At 32.4% G+C, this 20,928-nt stretch overlaps 1 protein-coding gene and 1 long non-coding RNA gene across 4 annotated transcripts in view; one reads left to right on the top strand and one right to left on the bottom strand.

The window, feature by feature from the left end:
• SOS2 (SOS Ras/Rho guanine nucleotide exchange factor 2) overlaps nucleotides 1-20,928 on the bottom strand; it is an 80,392-nt gene that overhangs the window by 11,383 nt on the left and 48,081 nt on the right. For all 3 annotated transcript variants that reach the window (XM_025444119.3, XM_025444118.3, XM_049113147.1), the window contains 9 exons: nucleotides 19,858-19,980; nucleotides 14,182-14,285; nucleotides 11,564-11,786; nucleotides 9,995-10,114; nucleotides 9,681-9,843; nucleotides 5,943-6,060; nucleotides 4,764-4,936; nucleotides 1,944-2,060; nucleotides 237-498 (listed from right to left, as the gene is read on the bottom strand). In XM_025444119.3, the coding sequence (XP_025299904.1) occupies nucleotides 237-498; nucleotides 1,944-2,060; nucleotides 4,764-4,936; nucleotides 5,943-6,060; nucleotides 9,681-9,843; nucleotides 9,995-10,114; nucleotides 11,564-11,786; nucleotides 14,182-14,285; nucleotides 19,858-19,980 (1,403 nt within the window). The remainder of the gene's footprint in view (nucleotides 1-236; nucleotides 499-1,943; nucleotides 2,061-4,763; nucleotides 4,937-5,942; nucleotides 6,061-9,680; nucleotides 9,844-9,994; nucleotides 10,115-11,563; nucleotides 11,787-14,181; nucleotides 14,286-19,857; nucleotides 19,981-20,928) is intronic.
• Nucleotides 1-20,928, top strand: part of LOC112657997 (uncharacterized) — a 36,758-nt gene that overhangs the window by 367 nt on the left and 15,463 nt on the right. The window lies entirely within an intron of this gene.

Here is a 20,928-nt window from a genome sequence, read left to right on the forward strand (position 1 = left end):
TACTAAATATATCTTTGTTTAATGAATTAGAAAATACTATGCATAAACAATGCATAAATGATGCTTTAGTCCCCTGTGTTAATTATTATTTTCACATTTAAATGCCACTTTCCACACTAGCATAGTGTGCAAAGGATTCTATGGTTCCCTAATCAAAATGATGAGAAGAATTATCTGAAACATAACATTCCTCTTTTTATGGTTTACATCGTAAATGATTTATATCAAATACATACCACAGGAACTGTTGAGATCCACATCTAAAAACACACTAAGGTCTGAAGAAGCAGATACTGGTGGAGTAGATGGTGTATTTGGAGAGGTTGGTGCTGACACAGTTGATTCAAGATCAGTTTCAGCAATCCGACTAAAGCTTATTTTATATGGTTCTCTTTCTAACGGCATTGGATGACCTCGTAAAGTGCCTGAGGTAGAGCCATGTCGGCCTGTATTCGGCCGTATTCCAGGAGATTTTAAAGAGAAAGTTGATTTCCTAGGCTAGGAAAAGCAAACATAACTACCATTACTAATGTGCACATACTTTATTTTTGTGGCTTAACTCTACCTTATTAATTCTTAGCATATTGTTAAAAGAGTACAATAAAATCCCAATCTGCATAACAGCCTGTAATATTCTAGTAGAATACTTGGGGATTTGATTGGCTTAATTTTAAGAGGGACCTGAATACAAGTAAACCTCTTTTCATTCTGCAGAAATAAAATTCTTGAAACTCTGTGTGAAAACTTGTTCCTCCCCAAACACTTAAACCTAAATTTCTTCAAATCATTGATATCAATTTTACATGTATTTACTGTAGACATAATACATGCAATATATGTTAGGTGCATCAGGAAAAAAAAAAAAAAGACCATTTTTTTTCTTTCTAACAGTAAATGACCAACCTCCATTAACAGCACTTTCAAGTTTTTGGAGAAAATGGTCTCTCACCCTCCACCCCCCTTTTTAAACTCTCACAGTAGTAACCTAATGAAAAAACATGGACTCAGATTTAGATAACTTGAGTTAAAATCTCAAGTGTGCTGATATCTAGCTTCGCAGCCTTAAAAAATTTATTTAATAACTTCGAGCCTCAGTTTCTATGTTTGTAAAATGAGAATAAGATCTATATCATACAACTCTTGTGGAGATAACATGAAACTATCCAGCTTACTGCTTGGCCCAATGTAGGTATGTTGTAAGTATTTTTAAAGGTTTTATTTTTTTTTATTATTTATTTGAGAGACAGAGAGTGTGAGAGATCATGAGCAGAGGGGAAGGGCAAAGGGAGAAGCAGACTCCCTCCTCCTCAGCAGGGAGCCTGATACAGAACTCAATCCCAGGACCCTGGGATCATGACCCTCATGAGCTGAGGCAGACGCTTAACCACCTGAGCCACCCAGGCATCTTTATAGGTGTTTTTCATTCCTTCCACATCTTGCTTTCTGTTCAACTACTTAGAATTGGTCTTCTACTACTTCTGTTGCCACTGGAAACCCAAGAATAACTAGGACCTGTAGCAGCAAATTTTAGTGTGAAGTTCATTCTAGTGGCAACCACAGACTATGGCGCTCTAATGATAGGCCAGGCCAGAAGAACCATGATACATACACTTGCTTACTCCTTTTCCTGGTCTTTTCATTTCCTATTCCATTCCCTGGTCATTTACAGCTCTCACTTTCTGAGAACATTCCCTCTTATACCAGGAAGGCTTAAAAGCTGACAGATAAATAAATCCTACTAAGATAAAGGTTAATCCAGATTTTATCAAAAAGCTAACATTGCTTCCTATAGTACCTACCACTTTAGAAATAGTATAGTACTGCAAAACAAAGGACTGAAAAAGTTATTTGAATAAATCAGAATTTTAATAGTAATACGTTATTAAACAATGAAGATAATATTGTTTTAACACACAATTTTTCCAAAATTGTACTGAACTTACAAATCGAGGTGGCTGTTTGCAGTTTCGGGGCTCAATTTCTAGTGACTTGTTGAACAAATAATCTGTAAACTCCTTTTCAGAAGCATTTCCCATGGGGTTAAGGTTTTCAAAGAATCTCTGGAATTAAACAAATTTTCCTAAGTATATGTTTTAGATCTTACTGGAATATGTATTTCAGCAGTTTAAAACAAAAAAATATATATATTAACAAGTTAAAGGACTGTAATATCTGAGAGTTCATAAGAATTGTTGATTCTAATCTCTCTACTTTCAAATAAAATTGTACAATTTCTATGGGAGTTGTATATTCTAGTCTTCATTTTCTATTAAAAAGATGGACAGATTTTCATTTGTTACCATCTTAATGGTTCAATATCCCTCAATATTATCCCTAGTCATTATAGCAAGATGATTATCACCAGTAAACTTATCAAAAGTGTTGATAGTTTAACAGAATTATGGTTATAATTCACAATGAGACTTTTTTAAAAAAAAGATTTTATTTTTCAGTAATTTTTACACCCAACGTAGGGCTCGAACTTACAACCCTGAGATCAAGAGTCACATGTTCCATCAACTGAGAAAGCCAAGTGTCCACAATGACACTTTTTTTTGACACTTTTGATAATCAGAAAAAAAACAGAGATAAGCTGGATTAAGTTCTAGTCAGAAGTAATTTCGAGAACAATTATAAATCTATCTGTGATAGTCTCTAGTAAAATAACCCTTCTGTTTCAAGAAAAAGAAATTTTCTAACCTTGTATTTAAGTTTTTAGATTGAAAATTTAGATGATTTAGCAAAGGATAAAAAGTAATATAAATAGCAATCTCACCAACCAGAGATCTGTTACCATTTTACTCTTACAGAGTATCATTCCAATGTTTCTACTGTGTGAATATATGTATATATACAAATATTCGTTTTGTTTTTTCTTTTATTTTGCAAAATTGGGCCCACACCAGTTGTTTTTTAACCTTTTTTTAGTTTATGTTCAATATTTTCCCATGTGGTTTACTTATTTTACAAATACAAACTTTAGCTCTACAGTCTTTAATCATATGGATTTTCCAGAATTTATTTCACCAATCTCCACAGTGGTGCTTTCTAATTCTTTGTATTACAATAATAATTATATTTATTAACTTCTAGTGCATAAATTTTTCTGTACATTTTGATGATTTCCTCAGAAAAATGCTTTAGAAGCAAATTATTGGATTTAACTTTATTTAATTTTGAAGAGATTCATAAGTATATATAAAAATAAGTACTGGGTTTTCACTTTAACGGTGGGCAAAATGAGCTATAGATTTTCTGATAAAAAATTCTCCCACTTTTCAGGCATTCTGCCAATGTCAAGAAAATTGTATTAGCTCTTTAACAATATTGAAACAACTTGTTCTTATATTCAAGTTAGCTGTTCATATTAAATCATATGAGCCAAGAGTAATTTAAAGACTTACAAAGTTCTAATAGCAGTGTTCTTGATTTTCTCAACCTTTACTTTTTAATACAATTCATTAGCTTGATTAACTATGGCCTGATAAGTGAATGTCCCCATACCTCCATAAAGAATGCTTTAAATGATGGCGGAAGTCTAGACCAGATCATAAAAACCTAATGGAGTTACTGAGATATGAATGTTAAAAGTACTATTTCAATAAATAAATAAATAAATAAATAAATAAATAAATAAATAAATAAATAAATAAAGTGCTATTTCAAATATACCCATCTATAATTTAACATGATTTTTCTGGGAAAATATATTATAAACTCCGCATCACAGAGGGTTGGCCCCATGATGAGGGAAGAGAATGACATATAGGACGACCAGCAGCTTGTCACCATTTTCTTTAGAGTAGGTAACTGTCTACATTTTCATCATGGTACACTTTAGGTCATTCTTTCTTAGGGCTTTAGAGTATTTTGTTTTAAACTGGGAACAAAGAATAGTTACCATCTTACAATTTAGGAGGGTGAGAGTCAGAGTGGCCATTTTCACTTACTATGCCTGACCTGCAGACTAAGTCTGAAAGTTGAGCACAATTTGTAATGTGACAGGTGAACTGATAAGTTATATGTTCTGAATTTCAAATAAGTATAACACAATTCACTTGACATACATAGTATCATAATTTACTATGATTTTGAAGGTATCCGACATTTTATAGTACCACAGAATCAATGTTATAAACTATTGCTCAAAATAGAATATCAGGTAGAGTGTTTAAAAAGAAATCATTTTTTGCTCTATCAAACTGACCTCCTCCTCTATTTAAACCCAGTTTTCTTATGAAGAAATTAATTATTTGATATTAGATTGGCACATGTAAAATATCTAAAATGGGTATCAACCAATGACAGTACTAGCAGTGGATTTTCTTTTTACTACATGGACAGAGAGTTTCATTCCATTTCATCATTCATTTTTTGAATCATCATTCAGTTTTATTATTGAAAGTATTACTTGAACCAGATGCATGAAGAAGCAATGCTCTCAAGAAAAAGTACCTAATAATATGTATTTTTTAAGATATTATTTTTAAGTAATCTCTACACCCAACATGGGGCTCAAACTTACAACCCTGAGATCAAGAGTTATCTGCTCTACTGAATGAGCCAGCCAGGTACCCCAGCACCTAGAAATATTCATAACTGTAGATTATTAGCACAGAATACCTAATATTTACCACTTCTATCTAATGATTAATTATTAACTTACTATATTATTTTTATAGTAAAATAAGTAGCATAATGTGTGGTTATGATATTTCTTACAGATTGCAGAGGATTTTAAGATAAGCAAAGAAAATATTTACCCTCATTTCTGGTTCTATCCGTAAACAGTAAGGTTGATTCTGATACTGCTGAATTTCTCCAGTAATTTCAGCTACTTTCCTCCTCTTACTGAAATTGATTAAATCTTTCCCTTTCTTTTTTAAAAAATCATTATTCCCTTCTTCAGTTTTCAGAATATTTGTTAAATATATTCCTAGTAAAAAAGAGTATTTGAAGAAAAGTTATAAAATTTGTTACTTAATCAATCATTTGAAAAAACAATTGATCTACTAAAGTTGAAAGACATCCTATAATCCAGCAATTCTACCCCTATAATGTTGGTAAGACTCTGATAGGCTTATTAATTAATTTTACATTAGGAATTTTTTAACATGTAAAGAATTTAAAATAAAAAGAAAATTAGGGTTTAGGAAAGGCTTAATTTATTCCTTAAACTAACAGCTTAATATAACAGGAAGGATTCATTCACAAAATCGGTGTTAAATCTGTTCTAACCATTTTAATATTTGATTATAAATATTTAATGCCAATGAACTTAAATAATGATCAATAAATTAATTTTAAACCAATTCTGGTGATAAGATTATAGATCTATAAACTAATTCTGTTTTTCCAAAGCCCATCATTTAGATAGAAAAAGAATTATTCCTCACTCTGGGACAGTAAGAAAGTTTTTAGCTCCTTTCTCATACATAATTATGGATTCATTTAAATCAATGGCTCAACTGGGGGCAATTTTGTCCCCTAAGGACTATTTGTGATCGTCTGGAGACATTTTTTATTAACACAGCCAGTGCTGCTCTTTGTGTGCGTGCATGTATGTGTGTGTGTGTATACACAGGCATGCATGTTTGAACGTTCAAAATTCCTATGTTGAAATCCTAATGCCCAATGTGGTATTAGAGATGGGACCTTTGGGAGGTGCTTGAATCCTGAGAGTAGAGCCCTCATGAATGGGATTAGTACTCTTCTAGAAAGACCTCACAGAGCTCCTTACAACAACACTTTAATTATCATAACCTCTATTTTAAAGATAAGGAAATAGAGACCTTAAAGTTTTATTTATCAATATAAACAGCTAATAAAAGTAGATATGTTCAGATATAAAAATCACGACAATTTGCTTTTAAAGGCTGGTCTCTTTTGGCTACAACAAACTATCTCAAAATATAAATATAAATCCATATTCAGTAACTTACCAAAAAAAGGCACACAAGGTGGATTGATTGACTTAAGTTTTACTAGGTATTTTTTAAAGTGATCTTGACTTAATTCCACAGCTTCATCCAAAATTCTCCTTTTTCTTTCCTGCAATGCCTTTAAAATATATAAATTGAGTGTAATTTGTTTTTTACAATTCAATCATATTTTATGAACACAAAGCTTGGAATTTTATAAAATTTTGCACGTATCCAAAAAACAATTTTTATTTTTATTTATTTATTTTTTTTAAACTTTTTTTTTTAATTTTTATTTATTTATGATAGTCACACACACAGAGAGAGAGAGAGGCAGAGACACAGGCAGAGGGAGAAGCAGGCTCCATGCACCGGGAGCCCGACGTGGGATTCGATCCCGGGTCTCCAGGATCACGCCCTGGGCCAAAGGCAGGCGCCAAACCACTGCGCCACCCAGGGATCCCCCAAAAAACAATTTTTAAAATTAAAGATGAGAAGTATTTCTTCCAGCACCTGCCTGAAATAATTTCTCATATCTATAAATATAAAACTAAAAACTTAGTTTTTTCTAATATAAATTAGAAGATTAAGCAATAAAAAATTCTTCCTTAGGACCTTATTAGTTATAAATCTGATTAGCCAGCATTTCAAATTACAGTTTATAGGAGAGGATAGAATCCTGAAGCATTCAAATATTTTTCTACTGAGAGGCCTTTTGGGGATAAGTGTAAGGTTTTGGTGAGGAGGAGATGGCTGGGGGAGGGAGAGAAAATTGAACAAAAGTTTAGTAAACCAAGTAAGCAAAGATATTTCTTTTATATTTCATTGTTACATTTTTTTGTTACAAATTAATTATTTTTAACCTGGTAAGTACATACACATACACACACACACACACACACACACACACACAGGCACGCACAAATCCACAGCAAGCATTACACTTAATGGAAAACTGTCCACTGTATTTCCTTTAACTTAAGGAAAAAGCAAAAGTGATTACATCCTAACTTCTATTCAGTATTCTACATCAGTCCTAACACGGCATGAATGAGAAAAATAAAGAAAATGAAAGAAAAATTGTCAGTATTCACAGAGGATATAATAGTCTGTGAAAAAAAAAATCTACATATGGAGTGCTAATGAAAGAATTTAGCACTGTTGCTGGATATAAACCGACCAACAGGCAAAAAATCAACTGTATTTCTAGGTATCATCATCAATAAAGATAAAACAAGATCTTAAAAAATATTCTAATATAAATCTAACCAAAGAGGTAGAAGATCATCAAGAAAACCGTAACACTTTATTAAATGAATAAACAAATGGAAAGATATACATGTTCATGGTTTGGAAGACTCACTGTAAAATTGTCAGTTGTTCACCAGCTGAACCAATACAATTTATAGAACCAAAGCAATTTCTATCAAACTTTCAATAAATATATGGAAGCAACTGGCTAACCATATGGAACAAAATATGAAATTAGACTCCAACCTCACCCCATGCTCAAAACTTATTTCAGTTGAAGACTGAATGTGAAAGACAAAACATTAAGATAATAGAGGAAAACTGGTTAAACAAGGCACCAAAAAGCACAATATACAAGATAAATAAATTTGACTACTTTAAGAACTCTTGGTTCATCAAAAGACAGAAAAAAAGGTGAAAAGGGAAGTTTCAATCTGGGAAGAGGTATTTACAACACACATAACTGAAAAAGGATTGAAATCCAGTATGTAGGAGAACTCATACAGATTCAAAGGAAAAACTCAACAATCAAAAAGTCAAAAAATTTCCATAAGAAGAAATACAAAGAGCCAATAAACATTTAAAAAGAGGTTCAAACTCAGTGAAAATCAGGGGTTTATGTATCAAAACCACAAGATTGGAAAACGAAAAGAACTGACAAGATCAAGTCCTGGTGAGAATGTAAAATAACTAGAAGTCATACATTTCTGGTGGGAGTATAAACTGGTAAAATTATTTGGGGAAACAATCTGGCATTATCTAGCCATAACCTATTACGTAGTAATTCTACTTCTAGGTAAATAACTTAGAGAATTTTGTGCAATAGGATACACCTAGAAATGTTCGTGGTACTATTACTGATAATAGCCCCATACTGGAAATAATCCAAATGGCCATTAACAAACAAACAAACAAATAAATAAAATTTTAGTAAATTTATTCCTATAATATGATACAGCTATAAAAAAGAATGAACTATAGCAGTAAGAAACAACCTGGATGAATTTTAGGAAGATAATAATGTTGAGTGAAAAAAGTCTTTGAAGAATTATATTCATATATAATTAAGAAACATGCAAAATGAAAGAGTACATTGTTTAGAGATATAAATAAGTAAAACTATAGAAAAAAATAACAAAATTCAGAAAGGTAACTGAAGGAGTGAGGATGGAGATGGAATTGGGAGGAGTTCTTAAACTGGATACCAGGTATATCCAGTTCTTTGTATTTTTATCCTTTCTGCCTTATATATATTTTATAAATATTGTTCTGTACCCAATATTTTATGAAACTAAAACTTAACCTCTCAAAATAGAGATGCCTAGGTGGCTCAGTGGTTGAGCATCTGCCTTTGGCTCAGGGCGTGATCCTGGTGTCCAGGATTGAGTCCCACATTGAGCTCCCTGTGAGGAGCCTGCTTCTCCCTCTGCCTATGTCTCTGCCTCTCTCTCTCTCTGTGTCTCTCATGAATAAATAACCTCTCAAAATAAATATACTACTTTAGAATTTTCAAAATCAGAATTAAAATTATTAATCTGTTAAATAGATTAGTGTTTGGCAATATTCAACTATTAATATTCTTCATATATAAAAAGTTCATACAAATCAATAAAATGCAAACACCCAAATAGAAAAATACTTATATAAAAACAGTTTGCCCTCCACTCTCTTCTGATCATAATCCATCAAAAGAACTAATGTTAAGAAAAGAGTATCTTTCCATACTCTTCTCAATGCTCATGCAATTCCACTAGCATGCTTAGGGTTTTTTCTGTTTTTATGTTATATAAAAACAAAATCATATTATATTCATTATTCTAAAGGCTTTTTATGGCTTTCTCCCTAAAATATCACAAATATTAATTTAAACAATACACACAGATGCTATTCATTTTTTTTTAGCTGAACAATATTCTACACTATAGATGTAGAACAACATATTCAGTCATCCTATTCAAGGACATACAGGTTGTTTCTTGTTTTCTACTACTACAATTAAAACTGTAGAAACTACATCTTTGTACATTAACTTTACAGTCTGGCACTTTTATTTCTGGGCCCAGGAGTATGTGTATTTTGACCTTAACATATACGTTCTGTATCTTCTAAATTTTCTATAACAAATGCTAAACATATACTATTTTGTAATTTAAAAAACTTCTTTTTTAATTTTAGAAAGATTTCTCTCCATTTACTCTTTGACTTTACACTAAAAGGTGATTAAGTTCTATATTTATATCTAAAATGTTTGTCATTTATCTGAAATAATCAGTGTGCCATTGGAAAAATCCATTTGGAACTTTATAACATTTAGGTAAACATACTAAACAGAGTCACAAGCCCCATATTCTTTGATGAATTCTAGGCACACTAGCGTATACTAAGGTATTTAAGGGAATAAGATGATTTGTAAAGGATTTAGTCAAAAGATTACTGGTAGAAGCAATTTCTTTTACCATCAATTGTATCTCCCCCAAAAAAGATGAAATATTTAAGCCTAAAACTTACCTCAAAAGTATGGTCTAGTCTGTACACTGATACTGAATTTACTGCACTGACTATCTCCAATACACCATTGAAATTATTCAAATCTTGAAAAACTTGCAGAATTTCTATAATTCTGCTTAGTATTGCCACCCGTTCTTCAAAATTTTCTGCTTCCACAATGCACCTAACCAAAGAAAAAAAAATTTCATGGCTTAAAAAGCAATTTCCTCACCTCACATAAAAAAGAAACATATTTTTAGCCAGAATTTAAGCTTATAGATGACTGAGAATTATGATTATTAAGAAGTAGTAAGACACAATAAGTAAACACTTACTTTTCAAACCAAAGGGTGAGATTCGTGGTATGGCGAATCATTTTTAATAAATTTGGAGAATTTATTTCTTTATCTTCTTTGGTCCATACACTCCCTACAAGTTCAGAAGGTTGGACTTTCCTGTGGAATAAAAAAAAAATCATGCAACTTAACCTACAAAGGATTAGCATGAAAATTATTTAAAGATCTCTTAACACTGAGTAAGACAAAGATAGCCCAAAAGATAAATGGACAAACACATGAACAGGTTTAAATCACAGAGGACTTGACTCAAATAGTCACATAAACATGAAATAATAGTTTCTCTCTTATTCAGGGAAGAGAACATTAAACCACAATAAAATCCCATTTTATTCCTGTCAGACTAATGAAAGTCTAATAGTACCAAATGGGTAAAGATGGACATCCAACACTGATGTACAAGTAAAGACTGATACAGCCATTCTGTAAGGCAATGTAGCAATATCTCATAATACTGTAGATATACATATTAGATCACCCCACCCTTCTATCTAGACACATACTCTGGAGACACCAGGTTACAAGAAAACATTTCTAAGTATATTCAGTTAAGCAGTCATTATTTCCAACAGTGAAAAAAATCACAACCTAGAAGCTCATCATCACGAGATTGGATAGAATATGGAGCATTTATTTTATTTTTTTTTAATTTTTTTAATTTTTTATTTATTTATGATAGTCACACACAGAGAGAGAGAGAGAGAGAGAGAGAGAGAGAGAGGGGCAGAGACACAGGCAGAGGGAGAAGCAGGCTCCATGACCAGGGAGCCCGACGTGGGATTCGATCCCGGGTCTCCAGGATCGCGCCCTGGGCCAAAGGCAGGCGCCAAACCGCTGCGCCACCCAGGGATCCCTGGAGCATTTATATAATAGAATACCACACAGTAATTAAAATAAGCAAACCATACTTATATTCATCAACTTGATCAAATGCCAGAAACAATTTTAGTGCAAAACATGTTGCTGACTGATACATAAATATCAACTGTTTTAAAATCTCCAAAACAGTGTTATATATTATTTACCAATGTATGTATGTGTATAAAGACAAACATAGGAATAATAAACACCAAATACAGTGTAGTGGTTATTGGAAGAAAGTAGAATAAAATTGGGAAGAATTAGTCAGGATTTCAATTGTATTTGTAAGGCTTTTGCTGTTCATGGGCCCTCATTATATAATTTTCTACATTAAAAAAAATACCTGAATTACTCAATAAAAAATTGAGAAGAATAGATTAAATTACTGTATATAGTGAGCTAGGATACCTAATTTAAAAAATCGACCAGTGGCATACCCATCAATATCCTATAGACTTTGGCTATTAATTAAAAAAAAGTTTTTAATCAGTAGATTCAAATACAGTTTTGCTAACAGTTTTTAAAATAAGTTTTCTTAGGTGATTCTATGGTTTCACCAGAAATTTAGTTTATAAACCAATGTCAATGTTTTACATGTTACTCTTCTTCCATAATACATATATCACTTAACAAAGGTATATTCAAGATTCTTGAAAATAGAGCAGCAAATGAACATTAACAGTCTACCTGTAGAGATCAGATTCCAAAAGTGTCAGCTGACGTGCAATTTCTATTGGATGCAGTGTCATGAGATCAAATGTTTCAAACTGTCCTGGTCTGCTGATATGCCATTCAATTGGTGGAGGTGGACTTTCAAAGGTAATATTATGGCTTATTCCATTTGCCTGAGCTTGTTTCTTCCTCTTGATGATCTTAGCAATTGACTCTACCCATTTCTTCATAGCTTTTCCTAGATAAGAACACAAACAAAAATACCTTTTAGTTGACAGACATAATGGCAAAACTTTGTATTAATATTTAACAATTATCAACTCATGACCAATTTTTGTTTCACCTAACCCCACTCATGTTCTCCTTCTACTCTCTAAATTATTTTGAAAGAAATATAAATTTGGCTCAGTTGGAAGAGCATTCAACTCTTGATCTTGGAGTTGTGAATTTAAGCCTCATGTTGGGTACATAGAATACTTAAAATAAATAGTTAAACTTGAAACAAATGTCCTATTATTTCATTCATATTTAAGCATGTATCTAAAAATTAAAGACTTTTTTTTTAATTTAAAGACTTTTTAAAATGGCAATAACATTATCATACATATAAATGACAATAACTTCTTAATATCATCAAATATATAATTAGTGCTTAGATTTCCCTGACTCCTTCATAAATGTTTTCTAACAGTTGGTCTGTTTGAAATAGGGTCTAAAGAAGATCTACAAATTGCAGTCAATGTCTCAAGTCTTTTTTAATCTATAGGTTCTCCTTTTCTCTCTCATTTTTGCTCGCAATTTACTTGTTAAAATGGAATCATTTGCCTTGTGTTATTTCTCAAGTCTGAATTTTTCCAATTCTGTCCCTGTGGTATCATTTGCATTGCTTCTTGGTCTCCTATTTTTTCTCTAAATCAGACACACACAGACATATTCTGATTCAGGATCAATTTTTTGACATGAATACCTATAAGAATATAGGTATTCAACAGCAGGCATATAATGTCCAGTTGCTTCTTTATAATAGTACTAGGGAGTTGAAAAATATTGATATTCTAATTCCATCATTCCTTCTTCATTTATTAGTTAAAATACATTTATAAAAAGAAACATCCCTCAGGGTGCCTGAGCAGCTCAGTTGGTTAAGCAGCCAACTCTTGATTTCCGCACAAGTCATGATCTTAGGGTCCTGAGATTGAGCCCCACAGGGCTCTGCACTCAGTGAGGAGTCCACTTCAGGATTCTCTTTCTCCCTCTGCCCCCCCTCCACTTGCTCACTCTCTCTCTCTCTAAAATAAATAAAAAGGTGTTTTTTTTTTTCCCATTTTAAGATTATTTATTTATTTATTCATGAGAGACACAGAGAGAGAGAGAGAGAGGGAGAGACATAGGCAGGGGGAGAAGCAGGCTCCCTGCAGGGAGCCGGATGCAGGACTTGATCCCAGGACCGATCCTGAGCCAAAGGCAGATGCTCAACCACTGAGCCATCCAGGTGCCCTATAAATAAATAAGTCTTAAAGAAAAGAAAAAAAAAAAGAAACTTTTCTTCACCAACTATTTAGTTATTGCGGAGGTATAACCTATTCAAGAAAGGCCTTTAAAAAAAAAAAAAGAAAAAAGAAAAAAAAAAAAAGAAAGGCCTTTAGACATTAACATAACCATTTACTTGTGTTATCCTAATACGTGTGTATTTTAGAAGTTTCTTAAATCATATATAGTCTAGCACCTTCATTAAGAACATAATGCAAAAAAAAATAGTAAAAAAAAATAGTACCATAAACAATTTTAAGGCAAACATGATAAAAATATATCTTAAACATCTCAAAGTTGAAGCAAAGAGATCACATTCTCTATTTTAAGCAAAATTCCCCCTAAGTAAGAAAACAGTAGGATGAGATAAGCTAGGCTTAAAGTATTCTTTTTTTTTTTTTTTTTTTAATAGTAAGCTCCACACTGGGCTTAAAATATTCTTTTTTTTTTTTTTTAAATATTCTTAATTAGTGTTTTATCTGTCAGATAAATTTTCTTGATTCAATATACATTTGTTTAAAGGTTCATGGTCTAGAGTTTCATTTCATTACTGTGCTCTAAAATTTTAGGTAGGAAACTCCTACTTTTTAGTAGCTAAAAATATACTGAAAACTTTTATAAGAGAAGTAAATATTATTATTTTTAAAGATTTTACTTATTGGGATGCCTGGGGGCTCAGTGGTTGAGCATCTGCCTTTGGCTCAGGGCGTGATCCTAGAGTGCTGGGATTGAGACCCGATATTGAGGCCCACATCGGGCTCCCTGCATGGAGCCTGCTTCTCCCTCTGTCTATGTTTCTGCCTCTCTCTCTCTGTCATGAATAAATAAATAAAATCTTAAAATAACTTTTTTTAGTGTATTAAGTTTATTAAAGAAGACTTATGACTTCTTTTAAAGAAAGATTCTCCTAAAAAACTTGAAAAGGCAAGGTTCTAAGACTTCAGGTGGTTATAACATATATGAGCTCCTTAGAGTCTGTAAACTATACTGAATGTTATTATAGTTGTTTAAAAATAAAAAAGTTTAGCTTCTTAAAAGTCACAAAAATTTAAAAATAAACTCATTTGCAACATAAGGTTCAATCAAACCTTTAAATAATATACCTCTTACACTTGAAATGAAGGATTCTAGTCTTTCAAGCAACTCCAAATCCCTTTCAAAGTCATAAAAGTGGTGTTCAACCCAGTGCCGAAATACATTTAAGATCCTGAGAAAATGGAAAGAAACACATTTCAGTGAAACCTAAGCATTCAGTTATACTTCTTTTACTTCTCTAATACTATGGTGACAACTTTATATACAAGGGCGAATATAACACTCAGAGACTCCAATCTGTATTTAATTAAAACCTAAGTGTTTCAATGATGTGAAACAGATCCTGACTAATTTACCATTTAAAAATTATATTTTAAAAATATTTATAAGCATAAAAATTGTGGTCTCTTTATTTAATTACTCCCTAATGTATAGGAAAAGTAACTTTTTTGTACATATATAAAAATTCATACTTTGTATACTACAAAAGCTATTTTTAAATTCTTAAATTGAAAAAGATTTTTTTAAAAGTTGAAAACAGGAGCTACTCTGTGGCCCAGCAATTGCACTCCTGGGCATTTACCCAAAAAATATAAATGTAGTAATCCAAAACAGCACCTGCACCTCAATGCTTATAGCAGCAATGTCCACAATAGCCAAACTATGGAAGGAGCCCAGATGTCCATTGACAGATGAACGGATAAAGAAGACACACACATACACACATACAAAATGGCATATTACTCAGCCATCAAAAAAAATGGTATCTTGCCATTTGGAATCACACAGATGGAACTAGAGGATATAATGCTAAGTGAAATAAGTCAATCAGAGAAAGACAATTATCATATGATTTCACTCATATGAATTTAAGAAACAAAACAGAGGATTATGGGGGAAAAGAGGAAAAAAATAAAGACAAAATCATAGAGGGAGCCAAACTATAAGAAACTCTTAATTATAGGAAACAAACTTAGAGTCACTGGAGGGGAGAGGGGTAAGGGGATGGGGTAACTGGGTGATGGACAATAAGGAGGGCATGTGATGTCATGAGCACTGGGTGTTATATAAGACTGATGAGTCCCTGACCTCTACCTCAGAAACCAATAATACATTATATGTTAATTAATTGAATTTAAACAACAAAAAAAGGAAAAAAAAGGTAAAGCAAAAGCAAAAATAAAGATCTATATTGAGGGCAGCCCGGGTGGCTCAGCGGTTTAGCGTCGCCTTCAACTCAGGGCGTGATAGTAGAGACCCAGGATCGAGTCCCACGTCAGGCTCCCTGCATAGAGCCTGCTTCTCCCTCTGCCTGTGTCTCTGCCTCTCTCTTTCTCTCTCTCTTTCTGTGTCTCTCATGAATAAATAAAATCTTTAAAATATATGTATAAATTGATATATTTTTCACATAAAATGGAAAACAAAGATTAGTGTATTTGTTCCTAAATTCAAGTGCTATCATCAAATTTCTGTTATCTACAGTTATTCACATGCTCCTATTTTATTTCAAAAGACAAAAATAGTTCTCACAGAGCTATTTTGTTCTGCAGTACCCTCAAGGTGATAACTTATAACCTTGCAAGTGGAGATTTAATCAATCTGTACAAAGATAACATTCTACTATCCATCCCATTAAAGTAAATTAATTACATTAATTTTTTTCATTATTTTAATAAATGACTATTTCTTGGTTAGCTTCCCCACCATCACTCCCAGTTGACATTAGCTTTTCTCCCAGGCTAAATACTGCAAGAATTTAAAATACTTTAAATTCCCAATCTCTGTCATGCTATCTATAATAAAACAGCCTTAAATCACTGTGTCCCTGGCACATTTGATGGCTTAGAAAATATTTCAAGATATCACAAAATTGTTAACTTCTAGTTTACACTTAGGCCAGTTTAAATAACTCTGGGGCCATTTTCTCTCCTTCCTAGTTTCTACAGCATCTAATGGAATTTAAAAATTACTATTATGTAAAAGAAAAAAAAACCCTCATAATCAGATTCCATCAAAATTAAAAACTTCCATTTATCAAAAGACATTGTTAAGAAAATGTAAATAGACAAGCCACAGACTGGGAGAAAATATTTACAAAACTTTTTATCTGACAAAAGGCTGGCATCCAGTTCTATTCAACATACTCCTAACAACTCAATAATAAAAAGAAAAATAACTCAACAAAAAATAGGCTGAAGATTTTAACAAATTCTTCACAAAATAAGTATGAATAGCCAGTAAGAGACTATAAAAACTTCCTAACATCATTAGTCATAATAAAAAATACAAATTACAACAACATAGAGATACCACTATACCCCCACCAGTTTAGCTAAAGTATAAAGACTGATATCACAACATGTTGGTGAGGATATGAAACAACTGGAACTCTGATTCATTGGTGGTGAAAGTGTAATATAGTACAACTACTTTGGAAAAAAGATTTGGCAGTTTATTTTAAAACCAAAAATACAAATACTCAAAAAACTCAGTCATGTGAAAAAGGCATTTGAAAATATACATTCACAAAAGACTTGTAAAATAAAGCTCATAGCAGCTTTATTCATAGTAATAAAAAACTGAAAAGAACCCAGATGCCCTTCAGTGGGGAAAAAAAAAGGTGGTATATTCATATTGCTACCTTAGGAATAAAATAGAACAAACAACTGATATAAGCAAAAACATGCTCAGAAGCATGATGAGTGGGACGCCTACGTGGCTTAGTGGTTGAGCGTCTGCCTTTGACTCAACTTGGGATCCCTAGGGTCCTGGAATTGAATCCCACATCAGGCCTACTTCTTCCTCTGCCTCTCTGTGTCTCTCATGAATAAATAAAAAAATAAAATCTTAAAAGAAAAAAAAAGCATGATGAGTGAAAAAAGTCAGACACAAAAGGGTATATGAAAGAATCCATTTACATTAAGTTCTAAAACAGGTAAAACTAATCTATGGAGGAAGATGAGTACTGCTTTGGGCAATGAGGACAAAAACTGATTAGAATGGGCATGAGGAAACTTTCTGAGGTGATAGTAACATTTTATATCTTGAAAGGAGTTTAAATTATAGAGATGTGTGCATTTGTTAAAATTCAAAGCACACAGTGTTTTACTATGCACATATTTTAAGACAAAAGAATAAATACTGTGCTGTTAATGATATCCAAATTGAAGTATTTAAGGAGAAGTGCACTTTGAAATACATCCCTAAAATTAGACAATTAATGGACCAACAGAAGAATAATAAAAGAATATATATGTAATAAAATAAATAGAGCAAAATGTTAACGGTCGATATAGGCGGTCTACTGTAAAATCCTCCCGAATTTGCTTTAGGTTAAAGATTTCATAATACAATGTTAGAAAATGTTAAAATCATTATAAAAATTACTATCATTGCTAAAAATCTTTCAATGCTTACAAGACTGCTTTAACAACTTTAAGTCCATCTTCAATTCCACCTCATTCCATATAGTTAATCTCATCTATTACTTGCAACACAATGTCTTCATTTCTGTTGAGTCAATTTCCTTACCAAATTCCTCTGCACGCTATTCTTATTTCTGCTTTCTTGCCTTTGCTCATACTATTTCTCATGATCTTGAATACGTATAGTCACTTTCTGCCCACCTAAGTCCTATATACCCTTTACGGACACTCTCGTATTTCACCTCTTCCAAGATGCTTTCTCTAATTATTATAGCTTAATCTTAGCTATTCCTGAAATTTTACAGGGATGTATTTTTTTAAGCCACTTAAACATTTAAGGTAGAATAATACACAACTGTTTCATGTATCCCTTTTCCACAATATAATCATAATATCATGGTGGTAAAGATGATATTTCATGTTATTTCTATACTGAGAACACAACAAGTGCTTAGAAATAAATAAAGAACATAGATGACTAAGAGTTTAAGATTATATTCTGCCCCATATAGCAACTTTATAAATTTGTGCCTTATGTCAAGAGGTAATGAATTTGTGGGGCACCTGGGTATCTCAGCTGGTTAAGTATTGTACTCTTGATTTCAGCTCAGGTCATGATCTCAGGGTTACTGGAATGAGCCCTGGATTGGGCTCCCCAGTCAGCATGGAGTCTGTTTATCTCCGCACCTTCCCCCTTGTGCATGTGCTCTCTAATAAATAAATAAATCTTTTTTAAAAAAGTTTAATCTGGGTGTAGGGGAGTATAAATGCATTGTAGCTAGTACAAAAAAAATTACTTCTGGGATTCCCTGGGTGGCTCAGTGGTTTAGCGCCTGCCTTTGGCCCAGATTGTGATCCTGGAGTCTTGGGATCGAGTCCCACATTGGGCTCCCTGCATGGAGTCTCTGCCTCTCTCTCTGTGTCTCTCATGAATAAATAAATAAAATCTTTAAAAAAATTATTCCATTATTGTTGATGGGTAAATAAGATTTTTTTTATTAAAAAAATTTTTTTAAATATCATCTTCTTATACAAAGAAAGACATGTTAAAAGTTTTGGCTGGGAAACATATCATTAATATGACAGAACTCTATCATTCCACTAAAAACTGCATTTATTTGTGGCAATTATCCTGGAAAATAAATAACATATTCAGTTCCAAAGTTGCAATTTATTAATCAAGGTACCTTCATATTTAGATGAAATATGAAAGAAAAAATATTAGATCATGTACAATTAGGGACTATAAAGAAGGCTAATGAAAGGAGCCTCCAATTTTCAATGCCCCGTGGTAAGAAAAAAAACCACTGACTTAGAGGAAGTCAGAAAGATTATGGCTTTGAATCCTGTTCTGCTAATCACTCTGTGATGACCTATCTCAAATTACATTATCTTGCTAAGTTTCAATTTCCTCATATATAAAGTAGTAATTGTACTGTCAGTATGAGATAAAAACAATAAAAGCACTTAGGCATTCCTAACAACTAGCAGCTGTTATTATCAAATACAATTTTAGGAATTACTGATTTTTTAGATGAATTAATAATTTTTGTGGGAGAACAGTGGGGAAAGAGCTAAAAATGCCATAAATATTATAAACTAAAAAAGTCCAGGATTACTAGATGATCACAAAGGGGGGAGGGACAAGGTTGACAGTAGGCACATGCATATGAAATTTACAATTTTTACTTAATAGGTATCCTGGTCAATAAGCATAATATATCACATGCCAGAGGTATCTGATGCAAATAACACGGTATATTTTATTTTACTTTTTTAAAGATTTTATTTATTTATTTGAGAGAGAGAGAGAGAGAGCGCACGCGCAAAGCAGACACCTCACTGAGCAGGGAGCTCGATGCAGGGCTTGATCCCAGGACTCTGAGATCATGACCTGAGCCGAGGGAGACATTTAACCGACTGAACCAGCCAGGCGCCCCTAACACAGTATATTTTAATAATTAAATTTCTTCAGGAATTTAAGGGTAGCTTCCCATAGAACTTTGGAAGTTAGGGGCACCTGGGTGGCTCAGTGGTTGAACGTTTGCATTTGGCTCAGGTCATGATCTCAGGGTCCTGGGATTGAGTCTCACATCAGGCTCCCTGTGGGAAGCCTGCTGCTCCCTCTGCATATGTCTCTGCCTCTCTCTCTCTGTGTCTCTCATGAATAAATAAAATCTTAAAAAAAAAAAAGAACTTTGGAAGTTTAACTATTATGAAGTATAACAATACCTATATCTGAATTAAGAGGTAATAACTTATGAGTTAACTATATTTCAAAAACTGAATGGTCATAAAAATATAACATTCAGGCCAAACCTAAGTTGTACTGGTTGGACATATTCCTTGCGAAACCTTTTAAGGTCTGCACTGATTGGCTGTTCGCCTTTCTCTACAGCCAATTTATCTGCTTCAGTAGGTTCCGGCTCTGGGATTTCAAATCTAAGAAGAAAAGAAGGAAAGTGAGAGAAACTTTTTGTTGTTCATACACAAATGAAAAGGATTTCAAATATAACAAAAAAAATTATATTAAGCAACCATCTTTCCTACCACTTATGTGAAAGTACAATTACTGATAAACTTCCCTTTAAAGTGTTACTTATATAGGAAATTGCCTTCTATCTATACAGTAGGAAGATTCAATATTCTTACTTTTATGAAAAATTGTTTAATAACTAGCACTGAGCAATATAGAAAAGGTCAATGGAAAAGACCTATAGAAAAAAAAATCTGTTTTCTAAAAATCCCTAATATTTATTTTCTTAAAATGAAAATAAACTTCTTTAAATGAATATAAATGAATTTTAAACAATAAAGGACATAAAGTGGATAAGTTAATAATCAAAGCTTAAAAAAAAAAATGAAACCTTGCCCAATTATAGGAAAAATAGCTAAAATATAAGTCTAAGAAGTATGCTTCCCTTATTTTGGACATGGAAATACAACTAAGTAGATCTTCATAGCACATTACAGTAATTCAGTCTGGTGAACTTTAATTCATAATACAACATAATGATACAGGTCAAGATAAAATTCTGGTATTAAGTTTTTAAATGTGAACCAAAAATTACTTTGGAGCCCAGATGCTATCTAAAAAAGAAAAATTCAAAACTTAATTTTTAAAAACTAATCATAATAAAAGGAACTGTTAATTTTTTTAGGTATAATAATGAGATTGTGATTGTGTTTTTAATAAGAATACTTATCTTTTGGAAATACAAATGAAAATATTTACAGATGAAATATGTTGTCTAGGATTTACTTCAAAATAGTCCCAGGGTTAGGGTGTTGAAGACAGTGGGGAAACAGCTGAAACATGGATTGATAATTACTGAAGTTGGATGATGGTTTACTATACTCTTCTATGTTTTGAAAGTTTCCTTAATAAAA

The sequence above is a fragment of the Canis lupus genome, chromosome 8 (assembly GCF_003254725.2).
Source record: "Canis lupus dingo isolate Sandy chromosome 8, ASM325472v2, whole genome shotgun sequence".
Lineage (NCBI taxonomy): Eukaryota > Metazoa > Chordata > Mammalia > Carnivora > Canidae > Canis > Canis lupus.